Source organism: Perca fluviatilis, chromosome 3, assembly GCF_010015445.1.
Source record: "Perca fluviatilis chromosome 3, GENO_Pfluv_1.0, whole genome shotgun sequence".
NCBI classification, from domain to species: domain Eukaryota; kingdom Metazoa; phylum Chordata; class Actinopteri; order Perciformes; family Percidae; genus Perca; species Perca fluviatilis.
In genome coordinates this window covers 45317922-45335016 of record NC_053114.1, presented here as the reverse complement: position 1 = coordinate 45335016, position 17095 = coordinate 45317922, and the positions used below count along the sequence as shown (strand labels likewise).

The following is a 17095-nucleotide window of genomic DNA, read 5'->3' as shown; positions in this document are numbered from 1 at the left end:
GCTTACACACTCTCAGGTACTGAAATTTCCACGTTTAAGTGTAAAAAAGGGGGTAAATTTACTGGTCGCACACATGCAAAATGCAACCATTTGGTCGCAGTCTGGAGCCCTGGGAGGTCCACAGCGGCCTGTCCGGGCCAGGCAAAGAGTCACTTTAAAGGTTCCAGAAACGCTGGCCACGCCAGCCAAGGATAGTAGAGTCATTAAAGTAAAGAACGTAAATACACAAACAGCCATAAGAAAAGCTTGAGCTAACGTTAGCAACTTGTTACTACGATTCTTGGGGCAGTCTTACCAGCTCAGCACAGCAAAGCGTAGCGAGCTGGCCGGATGCTAACAGTGGTCTGTTGCCGAGAGCCGTTAAGCTCAACCAGGTCTCACGCCAGTTTGTAAATAGTCACGTTATTGATTCGTGGACAGGTCACAATTTTTGAATGTTACCATCCATAGTCAGATCGATAGTGACAGGAATGTATTAAGTAGGCTGTTCAAGGCTATTTTATTAACATGAAACATTGGATGAAGTTGTTCTTTTCTCAAATAGAAATGATGCTGAGTAATTAATGAATTAGTTATGACAAAAAGTTTGCTATGTTAGTAATATAATGTAACTTTACCTAGCTTGTTTAATAGTTTGTTGGATAGAAATGCACCCACTACAACTAACGTTACCACGGCGATAAGCCTAACGTTATCTTTAAAAGAATGGGTGCTTATGGAAATACTAACGTCACTATGTCACAGGCAAAGGAGACATTAAGAACAGGGACAGAGTCTCAGGGAGACCAGGGACAGTCAGGTGGAGAGTCTCAGGGAGACCAGGGACAGTCAGGTGGAGAGTCTCAGGGAGACCAGGGACAGTCAGGTGCAGAGTCTCAGGGAGACCAGGGACAGTCAGGTGGAGAGTCTCAGGGAGACCAGGGACAGTCAGGTGCAGAGTCTCAGGGAGACCAGGGACAGTCAGGTGCAGAGTCTCAGGGAGACCAGGGACAGTCAGGTGCAGAGTCTCAGGGAGACCAGGGACAGTCAGGTGCAGAGTCTCAGGGAGACCAGGGACAGTCAGGTGCAGAGTCTCAGGGAGACCAGGGACAGTCAGGTGCAGAGTCTCAGGTAAGTGTGTTGAGCTTAGTTCATATTTTTGGAGGTGTGTGGCTGTCAGGGTTAGCAGATGAGCTTTACCAGTGGCTCACTAATTTACATTATGATCAGCTAATTTAACAAGTGTACAAAAGCATTGTATTTCTTTTATATGGGGACACTTTTTCAAAATAAGTCATTATGTTTTATGGTATTTTATTTTGTGTAAACAACTTAAAAATAAATACATGGTTTTAAAGAAGAATATCTTGGTCAATTTAGTCAGCTTTTTCATTGAATCACGAGAAACACTGAAAAGAAGGATAATGGTACAGTCTCCATGCTACACTAATGATAGTGTTAAAGGTCCCAGGACATGGTGCTCTTTGGATGCTTTTATATAGACCTTAGTGGTCCCCTAATACTGTATCTGAAGTCTCTTTTATATAGACCTTAGTGGTCCCCTAATACTGTATCTGAAGTCTCTTTTATATAGACCTTAGTGGTCCCCTAATACTGTATCTGAAGTCTCTTTTATATAGACCTTAGTGGTCCCCTAATACTGTATCTGAAGTCTCTTTTATATAGGCCTTAGTGGTCCCCTAATACTGTATCTGAAGTCTCTTTTATATAGACCTTACTGGTCCCCTAATACTGTATCTGAAGTCTCTTTTATATAGACCTTAGTGGTCCCCTAATACTGTATCTGAAGTCTCTTTTATATAGGCCTTAGTGGTCCCCTAATACTGTATCTGAAGTCTATTTTATATAGACCTTAGTGGTCCTCTAATACTGTATCTGAAGTCTCTTTTATATAGGCCTTAGTGGTCCCCTAATACTGTATCTGAAGTCTCTTTTATATAGACCTTAGTGGTCCCCTAATACTGTATCTGAAGTCTCTTCCCCGAAATTCAGCCTTGGTGCCACTACAGCCACTAGAGCCAGTCCCACAATGAGCTTTCCTTAGGATGTGCCATTTCTGTGTCTGTAGCTATTGAGGAGGAGGGGGCAAGGTGGAGGGTGGGGTGTGTGTCTTGACCAACTGCCACTTTGCTCATTTGAAAGCCATGATGTCTCTCTCTCATGGGGGGCCAAATTCTCTGGGTGGGCAAAGCAGAGAAAGGGGAGGTAACCTTGCTCCTTATGACCTCATAAGGAGAAGATTCCTGATTGGTCCATCTGAGCTTTCATTTTCTCAAAGGCAGAGCAGGATACCCAGGGCTCGGTTTACACCTCTCACCATTTTAAGCTAATTGGGGACCATAAGCAGGCTGGGGAACTCATATTAATGTTAAAACACCTCATAAAGTAACATTTTCATGCCATGGTACCTTTAAAGGCTTTCCTCTGTGTACACATGTCTTCTACGAGTATAATTGAGGCTGTATTAATTGTGTCCCCTATGTTTATTGTCCCCCCCTACTGTTCAGATCAGATTTACGCCCATGCCCACACCGTGCAGTGCTGCTCTCCCCTGCCTATCCCTGTGAAATCTGTTGTTTGTTTGATGTGTGTATGTGTGTGTGTGTGTGTGTGTGTGTGTGTGTGTGTGTGTGTGTGTGTGTGTGTGTGTGTCTTTATGTGGTCGTGTCTGATTGTAGTGTCCCACACAGTTACCAAATTGTTACATTTCAAGCATATTCACCTGTTTTGCACCAATAATGATCCAAAATCTTGTTTCTATTTGTTTTACCTTTTTAATAATTGAATTTCCTTTCTCACAAAAAACGAAAATGATCATATGATCATAAATGTGATCTCACAGGGGTAAATGGCAAATATGAACCATAAATGATGTATGTAGCATTGGTAATTGAGCTAAAATCGGTTACATTACATTATTAAGTTTGTGTAACAAAAATATGAACACTACACAAGGGTTAATGCTTCCAAACAGGATTTAGTTTGGATGTTCTACCTCTGTTAGGAGCACATCGATCTCACAATCACTGAATCGGGTTTTTTCCCAATTTTTTCCATTTCGTGATTGGTGAACAATTGCTTCTTTCTTGTGGAATATTCATTGATTGATTAACATGGACCTTATTAGGACAAATATGGGACGAACTAGGGAGGAGTGTGAGGCTCATGCAGGACCGCATAAGGTAACGCACGTCCGTATTTATAACGAGAAGAGTGCGTTCTGTTATAAATCAGAATATTGTTTTTGCATACGAAAATTATGACTTTTTTGTGCACAAACCAACCAAAGATGTTTGTGTCGTCTGCAAATAATAAAAATGTCAGTAATTCAGATACTTTACATACTGTATGTAATTTATATAGAGGATAAATCATTTTGGTCCCAATACTGACCCCTGGTGGACACTGAAGGCAATGTCCAAACATTCAGATGTTTAACCCTCATATTATGTTAAGGGTCAATTTGACCCATTTGCGTTTTTGTGTTGACCAAAATACTGGTTAACCTATCTTTTTCTCCATGAAATTGTATGACATTTCCTCATTTAGGGTCATGAACTTGTTCATAAAATCTGGACACACTGATGTGTAGTGGAATGTCTGTTCAGAGTTTGTATACAAAGATGATGTTGCGGGTCATTTGACAAGACTTTCTTTTTATTATTATTTGTGTGTGTGTGTGTGTGTGTGTGTGTGTGTATTGTGTGTGTCGTGTGTGTACGTGTGTGTGTGTGTGTGTGTGTGTGTATGTGTGTGTGTGTGTGTGTGTTGTATTATTGTGATTATTATTATGTTGATAATATGTGTTTTATTAATTGTGTTATTAATAGAAGTGTTTATGTGTTTATTTTATTTTTTGTTGTGTGTGTGTGTGTGTGTGTGTGTGTGTTATGTTAGTGTATGTGTGTGTGTGTGGTGTGTGTGTGTGTTGTGTGTTGGGTGGGGGGGTGGGGTGTTAGGGTTGTGGTGTGTGTGTGTGTGGTGTGGTGTGTGTGTGGTGTGTGTGGTTTATGTGTGTGTTGTGTGGTGTGTTGTGTGTGTGGTGTGTGTGTGTGTGTGTGTGTGTTGGTGTGTCGTGTGTATGGTGTGTGTGTGTGTGTGTGTGTGTGTGTGTGTGTGTGTGCGTGTGTGTTATGGTGTGTGTGTGTGTGTGTGTGTGTGTTGTGTTGTGTGTGTGTGTGTGGTTGTGTTGGTGTGTGTGTGTGTGTGTGTGTATCGTGTGTGTGTGTGTGTGTGTGTGTGTGTGTGTGTGTGTTGTTTGTGTGGGTGTGTGTGTGTGTGGTTTGTGTTGTGTGTGTTGTGTTTTGTGTGTGTGTTGTGTGTGTGTGTGGTGTTGTGTGTGTTGTGTGTGTGTGTTTGGTGTGTGTGTGTGTCGTGTTGTGTGTGTGTGTTGTGTGTGTGTTTTGTGTGTGTGTGTAAAACTAGAAAATTTGACCATATTACACCCATCCTCCAATCACTCCACTAGCTCCCTTGCACTTCGCACTGATTTTAAAATTCTGTTATTTGTTTTAAATGTCTGCATGGCCTGGCCCCCAGTACCTGTCTAATCTGCTCGTGCCCTACACCCTTCCGTCTCTCGGTCGGCTGACCAGGCACTACTGGTTGTCCCCAGGACTAAACGTAAATCCAGGGGTTGTCGATGCTTTGCCGTGGCAGCTCGGGAACTCTGGAATGAGCTGCCTTTGCACATCAGACTGACTGAGTCTCTTGCTGTTTTAAATCTAGTCTTAAAACTCATTTATTTTCTTTGGCTTTTAACTCAGTTTGAGGGTTGACTTTGAGTTTTGTATTGCTGTATTTATTTTTATTGTTTTATTAATATTGTGTTGTGCCTCTGTTGTATGTTATTGTTTATTCATAGACGTGTTCAGCACTTTGGTCAACAGTGTTGTTTTTAAAGTGCTTTATAAATAAAGGTGGATTGGATGGATTGGATTGTGTGTGTATGTCAGTGTGTGTGTGTGTGTGTGTGTGTGTGTGTGTATGTGTGTGGCTCAACATGCGAGAGTCCCTCGTTTGTTTTTGGATGTTTTCTTTATTAAAAAGGGAATACAAAATGAAGCAAACTGTAGAGATGTACAGCGGAGAGACGAAGCAAGCAGACATGTTGACACACAGCCAGCTCGTGGCCTTTCTAAGCATTCCTGTTCCTACATCTACGGCTAAACTATCCTCTCCGCCAGCGTCTCGGCCAGCTCGCCAGCTACAGGCCGGGGTCAAAGGTCACCTGTGGCTTCTTTTTAATACAGAGGTGACGAGACGTCAGCGGCAACACAGCGGGGAGAGAGAGGCGACGAAAGTGAAGAATATTTAACACCTTTTTTGTTCAACCAAAAGCTTCAACGTCAGCATGAAAAATAAAAAAAAAAACATCCACAGGAAACGGAAGAAGATCGAAAAAAGCCACAACCCTGTACGTGAAGAAGAGTTCTTCGTATTGCTCACGTCTGATTGGACAGCTGGGTATCAGTGGCGTACCCCGATTGGATAACGGAGGACACGGAGACGGCCTCCTACACAAGAGGATTCTTGACTTTCTGAGACTCGAATCAGAACATTTGAAGGTTAACCTATGCTTCTCACTCTTTTCCTCAACAAAAGGAGAAAAAATAAAACTAAAAATTAAAGCATGTCAAACATAAATATAATATAACCGTGTTAATGCATATATTATAAATCAACCACATCTGGAATCGTGGGTTAGAAAATAATCTCTAAAATTTAAAGTGCAACTTTACAAAGAAACAATAAAGGAAATACTGTGATTGGAGAGAGTATACTGCTTATCGGATGGGGGAAGGGGAATTTTTTAGGTCTTTTAAAAATGTTTATCATCACAGCAAGAAGACACGGAAAACGTTTGGCCATGTTCTCTGCTGCCAGGCGACAGAGAGACACACCGATCGCTCAAGTTCCCATCAGGCTTTGCTTCCCCCCCGGTGGCTGAGGAGGGTAATGACTCCAGCGAGGACAGGCAAGGTGGGGGGTGGGGGGTGGGGGGGGCCTCAGAGTGTTGGCAGACACCCTGTGGTCAGAACCAGGCGCCCCCCACCACCCCACAGGTCTCTCAGGCCGTCAGCTTCAGTCGTCCTGCGGAGAAAAGCAGAGCATCAGTCACTATAGGGATGCACAATACACCTTAAAGGTGCACTATGAGTTCCTGCATGCTTTCATTGTTGTCTCAAACGGTAGTTGTCGGTACACGATCCGTTCTGCACATGCGCAAGATAACACTGTTTTAACGAGGGTACGACCTGCAAGATCTGCTCCACGCTAGCCTATGGCTAGCCTCCACCGGGAAGCTAACGTTAGTTTAGCTAACAGCTAATTCGGTCAAGTCAGTCTAAAATAACGTTAAGTCAAACTTAATGGGAAAAACAGCCTACAGCTAAATTAAGACTTTACAGTAATAACAATAAAGACCAGTATTGAGTGATTGTATTTAAAATGAGCACAAGTAAAGTAGAGCTGACGTAACAGCTGTTATATATGTTAACGTTTATTTTCAAGTTTTATTTTAAAGTTATTACATGCTGTCTCAGCTAGCGGTTAGCCGAATTAGCTGTTAGCTAAACTAACGTTAGCTTGGTGGTCGACCGGAAGCGTGGAACAGATCGTGCAGTGTCGTAAATCCTCGTACAACAGCGCATGTGCGAACATTTTGCGCATGTGCAGAACGGATCGTGTACCGACAGTAGTCATCTCTCCTTGATCCGCTAGCTGCCTGGTCCCTGAACACACCGTGAAAAAGCCCGGTCTCAGGAGATAACACAGGGCTCGTAAACGTCAAACAAACACTAGGGGCACAGGCTGTGCACCAAAATACAACAAACCACGTTGCAGCCAATCACAGACAAGATGGTTGGGAACTCATAGTGCACCTTTAAAGGACCACGCCGACTTATCGGGACTTTGTCTTATTCACCGTATCCCCCAGAGTTAGATAAGTCCATACATACCCTTCTCATCTCCGCTAGCCTAGCTTAGCACAGATCCTGGAGGTAACCGGCTCCATCTAGCCTAGCTTAGCACAGATCCTGGAGGTAACCGGCTCCATCTAGCCTAGCTTAGCACAGATCCTGGAGGTAACCGGCTCCATCTAGCCTAGCTTAGCACAGACCGTGGAGGTAACTGGCTCCATCTAGCCTAGCTTAGCACAGATCCTGGAGGTAACCGGCTCCATCTAGCCTAGCTTAGCACAGATCCTGGAGGTAACAGGCTCCATCTAGCCTAGCTTAGCACAGATCCTGGAGGTAACGCTCCATCTGCCTAACTAGCACAGATCCTGGGTAACCGGCTCCATCTAGCCTAGCTTAGCACAGATCCTGGAGGTAACAGGCTCCATCTAGCCTAGCTTAGCACAGATCCTGGAGGTAACCGGCTCCATCTAGCCTAGCTTAGCACAGATCCTGGAGGTAACAGGCTCCATCTAGCCTAGCTTAGCACAGATCCTGGAGGTAACCAGCTCCATCTAGCCTAGCTTAGCACATGTACATGTTGTGATTTGTATCGTCACAACGTGTACTAATAACAAGATCACATGACACACAGCCATCTTCTAACCGTATACATACTGGGAACTATATTCTCAGAAGGGCGAAGCACTGCTACTCTCTGCTACTTGGGCGGAGGGATTAGCGCTGATGAGCTACTTTGCATCTGATTGGCTAGAACTCGTTTCATTGGTAAGTGGAAGTTCGATGATTGGCTAAATCCAGCGCATCAAAAACAAATCCCATGTGGACTTTTTAATTTATTTACTTTTTCTAAAATAGTCATACGCCAGAAATCCCGAACTTTAAGCCCAGCTGCGTTCCTCTTATATGATTGGTAGGTGAAATCAATTGACTCGAAAATAATAAAATAAACCGCATGCAAGTTCCCAATTTTATTTGATTTTTTTAAGGGTATGTATGGACTTATCTAACTCTGGGGGACATGGGGAATAAGACAAAGTCCCAATAAGTCCGCGTGTGTCCCTTTAAGACCTTTTTAGAAAACTGTGTTGGAGCAGTCCTGTTGTAACTGTCGGCACACGATCCGTGCTGCCTGCACGATCCGTTCTGCACATGTGCAAGACGTTAAGCGCATGCGCAGATGACAATCCTGTTTTACGAGGATTTACGACATTAGACATTAGCTGTTAGCTATATAAACTAACGTTAGCTTCCCAATGGAGGCTAACGGATGGCCGCTACAACTACATCCGGAAGCGTGGAACAAATCGTGCAGTGTCCAGTATCCTCTTGAGTATCGTCGGTATAACAGGATTACACTGCATGATCTGTTCCATGCTAGCCTCCACCGGGAAGCCAAACGTTAAACTAAACTAACCGCTAATTCGGCTATCTGCTAGCTAGCTGACAGCTTGATTCAGTCTAAAATAACGTTAAAATAACGTTAACTCAAACTAAACACTGGGAAAAGCAGGCAACAACTAAATTAAGACTTTATAGTAATAACAATAAAGACAAGTATTGATTTGATTGTATTTTAAATGAATGAGCACAAGTAAAGTAGCTAGCGGTGAGCTGAATTAGCTGTTAGCTAGCTAGCCAACTAAAGTTTAAACCAACGACCGGAAGCGTGGAACAGGTCGTGCAGTGTAATCCAGTTTTACACATGGTTTTACCGAGGATAGCGGACACCGCACGATTTGTTCCACGCTTCCGGTCGTAGTTGTAGCGGTCTGCCGCTAGCCTCCACTGGGAAGCTAACGTTAGTTTATATAGCTAACAGCTAATTTGGCTAAGCGCTAGTGCAATGTCGTAAATCCTTGTGAAACAGGATTTTCATCTGCGCATGCGCAGAACGGATCGTGTACCGACAGTAACGTTTAAACAAATACAAACAGTGTTTTCAGATGTATCTGTGTGGACATGGACGAACAAATCCCAGAATCCTCGGCTCAGCAGGGGGGCAGGATTCATCCAGACACCAAGTCACCCACAACCCCCACACACTCTGAAGTCACAAGGAAATGATTCATCATTTAAATAACGGTAAAAATGGTTTAGCCTAGCTTAGCATGAAGACTGGAAACGGGGGGAAACCATTAGCTTAGCTCTGAGTCAGTCTACAGTTTCCCTCTGCTTCCAGTCTGTATGCTAAGCTAGGCCAAACCAGAGACAGTCTACAGTTTCCTTCTGCTTCCAGTCTGTATGCTAAGCTAGGCCAAACCAGAGACAGTCTACAGTTTCCTTCTGCTTCCAGTCTGTATGCTAAGCTAGGCTAAACCAGAGTATGTCTACAGTTTCCCTCTGCTTCCAGTCTTTATGCTAAGCTAGGCCAAACCAGAGTCAGTCTACAGTTTCCCCCTGCTTCCAGTCTTTATGCTAAGCTAGGCTAAACCAGAGTCCGTCTACAGTTTCCCCCTGCTTCCAGTCTTTATGCTAAGCTAGGCTAAACCAGAGTCTGTCTACAGTTTCCCCCTGCTTCCAGTCTTTATGCTAAGCTAGGCCAAACCAGAGTCAGTCTACAGTTTCCCTCTGCTTCCAGTCTTTATGCTAAGCTAGGCTAACCCAGAGTCAGTCTACAGTTTCCCTCTGCTTCCAGTCTTTATGCTAAGCTAGGATAAACCAGAGTCCGTCTACAGTTTCCCTCTGCTTCCAGTCTTTATGCTAAGCTAGGCTAAACCAGAGTCCGGCTACAGTTTCCCTCTGCTTCCAGTCTTTATGCTAAGCTAGGCTAAACCAGAGTCCGTCTACAGTTTCCCCCTGCTTCCAGTCTTTATGCTAAGCTAGGCTAAACCAGAGTCCGTGTACAGTTTCCCCCTGCTTCCAGTCTTTATGCTAAGCTAGGCTAAACCAGAGTCCGTCTACAGTTTCCCTCTGCTTCCAGTCTTTATGCTAAGCTAAGCTAAACAAGAGTCCGTCTACAGTTTCCCCCTGCTTCCAGTCTCCCCCTGCTTTCAGTCTTTATGCTAAGCTAGGCTAAACCAGAGTCCGTCTACAGTTTCCCCCTGCTTCCAGTCTCCCCCTGCTTCCAGTCTTTATGCTAAGCTAGGCTAAACCAGAGTCCGAATTTCCTTGTGACTTGAACTTGAGCTTTGATGAGATCGTTCAGGATTCAAACCGGCGGCACAGACGGAAGCTGGCGAGCACAGTGGTTGTGGGTGTGTGTGTGTGTGTGTGTGTATGTGTGTGTGTGTGTGTGTGTGTATGTGGGTGGGGGGAGGAGAGGGGGGAGTGTTAGATGGGAGGGGGAGGGGGGCACCATGCCATGCTGAGCGCTTCCATGCCAAGCTATGCACCAATCAGCATCCACCCCCACCTACCTGCCCACCTTCCCCGACCAATGGGCTGCCTCTGTCTACCTGTCTGTCTGTAAACCAACCAATCAGACCACAGAATCAGGATTCATTCTGTCGCTACTTTAGTTCATCAGCTTTGATCACAGTTACTGGTTTCCTACATTTCCCAGAATGCCTTTTGTGAAAAGTTTATTGAAGGTTTTTGTCTGTCTGTGTGTGTGTACCTGTGTGTGTGTGTGTGTACCTGTGTGTGTGTGTGTGTGTGTACCTGTTTGTGTGTGTTTGTGTGTGTGTGTGTACCTGTTTGTGTGTGCGTGTGTGTGTCTGTGTGAGTTCTTTTTTAACTATATTTGTGGGGTCCAAAAACCAGGTGTCCTGACAGCTTTGGGGGGCCAAAATGCTGGACCCCCCAAGTTTAAAGGGCTGTTTGAGGGTTAAGACTTGGTTTTAGGATTAGGGATAGAATTAGGTTATGGTTAGGGTGAGGGTAAGGGTTAAGGTTAGACATTTAGTTGTGATGGTTAAGGTGAGGGTAAGGGTTAAGGTTAGACATTTAGTTGTGATGGTTAAGGTTAGGGTAAGGGTTAAGGTTAGACATTTAGTTGTGATGGTTAAGGTTAGGGTAAGGGGCTAGGGAATGCATTATGTCAATGACGGGTCCCCACAAAGATAGTGAGCTGGGTGTATCTGTTTGTGTGTGTGTGTGTGTGTCTCTGTTTGTGTGCATGTGTACCTGTTTGTGTGTGTGTGTGTCTGTGTGTGTGTGTATACCTGTGTGTGTGTGTGTGTGTGTGTGTGTGTGTGTGTGTGTGTGTGTGTACCTGTGGACAGCTGGGACTGGGACCTCCTGCGGGAGCTGCTGGGGGTCCTGGAGGTGGAGGAGAGGGTGGAGCCGGCACTGCTGGCCCGAGACAGGGGGAGGGGAGCAGGGGTCACCGGGGGAGAGTCCAGCTGGGGGTGTCAAAATGTTAGGACACGCATCAGAGAGACTTTTAGGGGACCACTAAGGTCTATATAAGAGACTTCAAGATACAGTATTAGGGGACCACTAAGGTCTATATAAAAGAGACTTCAGATACAGTATTAGGGGACCACTAAGGTCTATATAAAAGAGACTTCAGATACAGTATTAGGGGACCACTAAGGTCTATATAAAAGAGACTTCAGATACAGTATTAGGGGACCACTAAGGTCTATATAAAAGAGACTTCAGATACAGTATTAGGGGACCACTAAGGTCTATATAAAAGAGACTTCAGATACAGTATTAGGGGACCACTAAGGTCTATATAAAAGAGACTTCAGATACAGTATTAGGGGACCACTAAGGCCTATATAAAAGAGACTTCAGATACAGTATTAGGGACCACTAAGGCCTATATAAAAGAGACTTCAGATACAGTATTAGGGGACCACTAAGGCCTATATAAAAGAGACTTCAGATACAGTATTAGGGGACCACTAAGGTCTATATAAAATAGACTTCAGATACAGTATTAGGGCACCACTAAGGTCTATATAAGAGACTTCAGATACAGTATTAGGGGACCACTAAGGTCTATATAAAAGAGACTTCAGATACAGTATTAGGGGACCACTAAGGTCTATATAAAAGAGACTTCAGATACAGTATTAGGGGACCACTAAGGCCTATATAAAAGCATCCAAAGTGAAATGTTGTATGGATTATGTGTATATTAATCTGTAGTATCTCGTTACCTCGATGCTGTCATGCGTGGGTGAGGACGATGTAGACGAGTTCTCGTGTCTCCTGGAGGACGAAGACGAGGCGCTCAGCTCCACGCTGCGGACACGCTGGGCGAACTTCAGCGAGCAGACAGACTCGCTCATGTTACTGGGCAGCGGAGACACCTGAACACAACACAGAGGGGACATCAACAACGGAGACACCTGAACACAACACAGAGGGGACATCAACAACGGAGACACCTGAACACAACACAGAGGGGACATCAACAACGGAGACACCTGAACACAACACAGAGGGGACATCAACAACGGAGACACCTGAACACAACACAGAGGGGACATCAACAACGGAGACACCTGAACACAACACAGAGGGGACATTAACAACGGAGACACCTGAACACAACACAGAGGGGACATCAACAACGGAGACACCTAAACACAACACAGAGGGGACATCAACAACGGAGACACCTGAACACAACACAGAGGGGACATCAACAACGGAGACACCTAAACACAACACAGGGGGACATCAACAACGGAGACACCTGAACACAACACAGAGGGACATCAAGGAGACACCTGAACACAACACAGAGGGACATCAACAACGGAGACACTAAACACAACACAGAGGGACATCACGCGAACACTGACACACAGGGCTCAAGGGACCCTGAACACAACACAGAGGGACATTATACGGAGGCACCTAAAGCAGCGTTGCAGGTTGAGATACTTTGTACTTGTTGTTGTTTGTTTGTGTTTAATTGTGTGTTTGTGTGTGTGTTTTTTTGTGTTGTGTGTGTGTCCTTGTTTATTGTGTGTTGGTGTGTGTTGTGTACTGTGTGTGTGTGTACCTTGTTGTGTGTTGGTGTTGTGTGTTTTTTTATGTTTTTATTTTTTTGTGTACATGTGTTTGTTTGTATGGTACCTAGGTGTGTACCTGTGATGTGTTGTACCTGTGTTAGTGTGTGTGTGTGTGTGTACACGTGTGTTTTGACGAGTGTTTGTGTACTGTGTTTGTGTGTAGGTGTGTGGTGTACCTGTTTTGTGTACTGTGTGTGTGGGTGTGTGTGTATGTGTGTGTGTTTGTACACTGTGTTTATGTGTGTGAGTTTTTGTATGTGTGTTTGTGTGTTGTGTCTCATGTTAGTGACCTGTGTGAGTGTGTGTACCTGTGTGTGTGTGTGTGTACACGTGTGTTTGTGTGTGTACCTGATTGTGTGTGTACCTGTGTTTGTGTGTGTGTGTGTGTGTGTGTGTGTGTGTGTGTGTGTGTACCTGTGTGTGTGTGGGTGTGTGTGTAACCTGTGTTTGTGTGTGTGTGCGCGTGTGTGTACCTGTGTGTGTGTGTGTGTGTACCTGTGTGTGTGGGTGTGTGTGTAACCTGTGTGTGTGTGTGTGTGTGTGTGTGTGTGTGTGTACACGTGTGTTTATGTGTGTACCGGATTGTGTGTGTACGTGTGTTTGTGTGTATGTGTACCTGAGTGTGCGTGTACCTGTGTGAGTGTGTGTACCTGTGTGTGTACACGTGTGTTTGTGTGTGTACCTGATTGTGTGTGTACCTGTGTTTGTGCACGTGTGTTTGTACCTGAGTGTGTGTACCTGTGTTTGTGTGTGTGTACCTGTGTGAGTGTGTGTGTACACCTGTGAGTGTGTGTGTACCTGTGTTTGTGTGTGTGTGTGTGTGTGTGTACCTGAGTGTGTGTGTACCTGTGTGAGTGTGTGTGTACACCTGTGAGTGTGTGTGCGCACATGGGTGTAGATTTCAGGTGAGGATGCAGAGGGTAGTATTGCTTTGCTTTGGCTAGTCCACACAGCATTCCTGGATGGGAGAACAACCTGCTCTGGTTTATTGGCATTTCTTTAAACCAATCACAATCATCTTGGGGGCGGGGCTAAGCTCTGGACAGAGCCACAGTGTAAACATCCCAGACCTGAGACTACTGCGGCCAGTGAAAGCAGCCCTGGTCTCACCTGCACCATCATGAGGGTCTTGCTGTCTCCGTTCAGCGAGTCCTGGAGCAGGTAGGTGAGGCGGGAGTTCCTGAACGGGACGTGGGAGTGTTTGCCGCGCAGCGCGTTGATGACATCGCCGAGCGCCGACAGAGATTTGTTGATGCACTGAGCTTCTCGGAGGCGGCTGCCCTCGGCGCCGGACTTCCCGATCCTCTCGGAGCCCGCCAGGTCCACCAGGTTCAGCTTCCCTGCAGCCACGAAAACACACAGACGCGTTTACACGCACGCCGTTTACACGCACGCCGTTTACACGCACGCCGTTTACACGCACGCCATATACACGGGTGACTAAGCTTTTTAAGACCATTATGAATGAAATTTAAGACCTTTATCACAACAACTAAGCCCTAAATTCAGTTTTTTTCGAGGTCCAAGTATCACTAAACTTGTGAAGAATAAAATGGTGGTCTCATTTGTAGTCTTAATACAACGACAGAAAGAACTACAACACCACAGAGTGATACAAAGAAAAAGCATTAGAGGTAACGTTACATGCATGTGTGTGTGCCTCGGTGTGTGTGTCTCTGTGTGTGTGTGTGTGTGTGTCTCTGTCTGTGTGTGTGTGTGTGTGTGTCTGTGTGTGTGTGTGTGTTTCTTTTTTGTGTGTGTGTGTGTGTGTGTGTGTCTCTGTGTGTGTGTGTGTCTCTGTCTGTGTGTGTGTCTGTGTGGTGTTTCTCTGTGTGTGTCTGTCTGTCTCTGTGTGTGTGTGTGTGTCTGTCTGTGTGTGTGTGTGTGTCTCTCTGTGTGTGTCTGTCTGTCTCTGTGTGTGTGTGTCTCTGTCTGTGTGTGTGTCTGTGTGTGTGTCTCTCTGTGTGTGTCTGTCTGTCTCTGTGTGTGTGTGTGTCTCTGTCTGTGTGTGTGTGTGTCTGTGTGTGTGTGTGTGTCTGTCTGTGTGTATGTGTGTCTGTCTGTGTGTCTCTCTGTGTGTGTGTGTGTGTGTGTGTGTGTGTGTGTGTGTGTGTGTGTGTGGCTGTGTGTTTGTGCCTGTGTGTCTCTCTCCGTGTCTGTCTCTGTCTCTCTGTGTGTGTGTGTGTCTCTGTGTGTGTGTGTGTGTGTGTGTCTCTGTGTGTGTGTGTGTTCTCTGTGTGTGTGTGTGTCTCTGTGTGTCTCTGTGTGTGTGTGTGTATGTGTCTCTGTGTGTCTCTGTGTGTGTGTGTGTGTGTGTGTGTCTCTGTGTGTGTGTGTGTCTCTGTGTGTGTGTGTGTGTGTCTCTGTGTGTCTCTGTGTGTCTCTGTGTGTGTGTCTCTGTGTGTGTCTCTGTGTGTGTGTGTGTGTGTGTGTGTGTGTTCTCTTTGTGTACCTTGTGTGCGGTTTCCAGTAGCAGAGTTGAATCCCGACACGGTGATGATGAGCAGAGCGTGGGAGCGAGAGCTGTGTTCGTTCAGGTTGGTGCAGGCCGTGGCTCTGTTCATGTGACCCAGCTCAAACACCCGGTTGATGTCCTCGGGGCTCTGGACCGTGAACTCGGTCAGTCCCGGCACGTAGAGCTGTCCACTGCCGTCCGGGTTCATCTTAATGTCCAGCTTGTCGCTGGGATTCTCCCCCAGCAGGTTCCTGAAAAACAACAACAACAACAGACAGAGTTACAACCTAGAGGTTACTGCTGTGGTTTTACATATTACATATTTCTATAATTATTGAATTATAAGTAAAAGTGTCTGACAACATTAGGATCCCTACAGAGATAGAAATTTTAGTTAAAGAGTAAGATCCTTTTAGTTTAACATGAAACAGCCCCGAAATCACCATCACCAAACTCCACCAGACTCCATGTAAATAATCAGGACTTTTATCGTAAAACACACTTCATTCAAAGTGGACAGAAACTAAATAAAACTACCAAAAGCTGTCTTGGTTCATCTTTCCACTGTTCCAACAATCACCACTCTGGTTTGGTTGAAATAAACCCTTAATTCACCCATTTACATGTGGAGATATGCTGGCTCTATACACACTAAAAGTCCTGATTATTTACATGGAGTCTGGTGGAGATATGCTGGCTCTATATACGCTAAAAGTCCTGATTATTTACATGGAGTCTGGTGGAGATATGCTGGCTCTATACACGCTAAAAGTCCTGATTATTTACATGGAGTCTGGTGGAGATATGCTGGCTCTATACACGCTAAAAGTGCTGATTATTTACATGGAGTCTGGTGGAGATATGCTGGCTCTATACACGCTAAAAGTCCTGATTATTTACATGGAGTCTGGTGGAGATATGCTGGCTCTATACACGCTAAAAGTCCTGATTATTTACATGGAGTCTGGTGGAGATATGCTGGCTCTATACACGCTAAAAGTCCTGATTATTTACATGGAGTCTGGTGGAGATATGCTGGCTCTATACACGCTAAAAGTCCTGATTATTTACATGGAGTCTGGTGGAGTTTGGTGATGGTGATTTCGGGGCTGTTTCATGTTAAACTAAAAGGATCTTACTCTTTAACTAAAAGGTCTATCTCTGTAGGGATCCATCCCATAATGTTGTCAGACACTTAGAATAATAATCTGAGTCTGTCAGCTACAACAACACAACTTTTAGGGGACTCTAACTGCTGCTGAACATTAGTCCTGTAGGGTTACATTACAGCCCGGTTCTGGTTTAATACTGGACCAGTTTCACAGATTTTTGTTTACATCGGGTCCCTTTAAACCCGAGCTGCCTGATAATCCGAAATTTTAATCCGACTCTGAAGTTCTCTGAGTTCTGGAGCTTTCAGCCAAAAAAAGCCGTCCATCTGCCATCCAGATGTTGAGCCCTTTACACAGATGTTCTGTTACGCAACAGCTGGACAGACGACATTTTAAACGATCCACCTTTTACACAAGTGCTCTCAAACTGCAGGGACTCTGCAGATCCTGACTGCTTGTTTAAATGTTTAATACAGAGGCGACTGTGTTACTCGTCTTTGTCCTGAAGGTGGCGCCAGAGCAAAAGTCACGTTTACCATTTATCTTTACCAGACTCTGCTTTCATTACTCAGCTCGAGTTTTGAGTTTAATTGCCACACTAACAAGTTACAACCTAAGTTAATAGGGCAATTGTGCAGCTTGTATTTACCTTCACAAAAGTTCTGTTGTTGCTGCTGACAGACTCAAGAT

At 44.9% G+C, this 17095-nt stretch overlaps 1 protein-coding gene across 1 annotated transcript in view; it reads right to left on the bottom strand.

Annotated features, from left to right (window-relative positions):
• Positions 1–5018: 5018 nt before the first annotated feature.
• The window catches only part of kifc3 (kinesin family member C3), a 58954-nt gene continuing 46877 nt past the window's right edge, over positions 5019–17095 (bottom strand). The window contains exons 17-22 of the mRNA XM_039796172.1: positions 15291–15544; positions 13949–14178; positions 11975–12127; positions 11077–11206; positions 10280–10326; positions 5019–6093 (exon numbers count right to left, since the gene is read on the bottom strand). Coding sequence (XP_039652106.1) covers positions 6085–6093; positions 10280–10326; positions 11077–11206; positions 11975–12127; positions 13949–14178; positions 15291–15544 — 823 coding nt within the window. The 3' untranslated portion in view covers positions 5019–6084. The remainder of the gene's footprint in view (positions 6094–10279; positions 10327–11076; positions 11207–11974; positions 12128–13948; positions 14179–15290; positions 15545–17095) is intronic.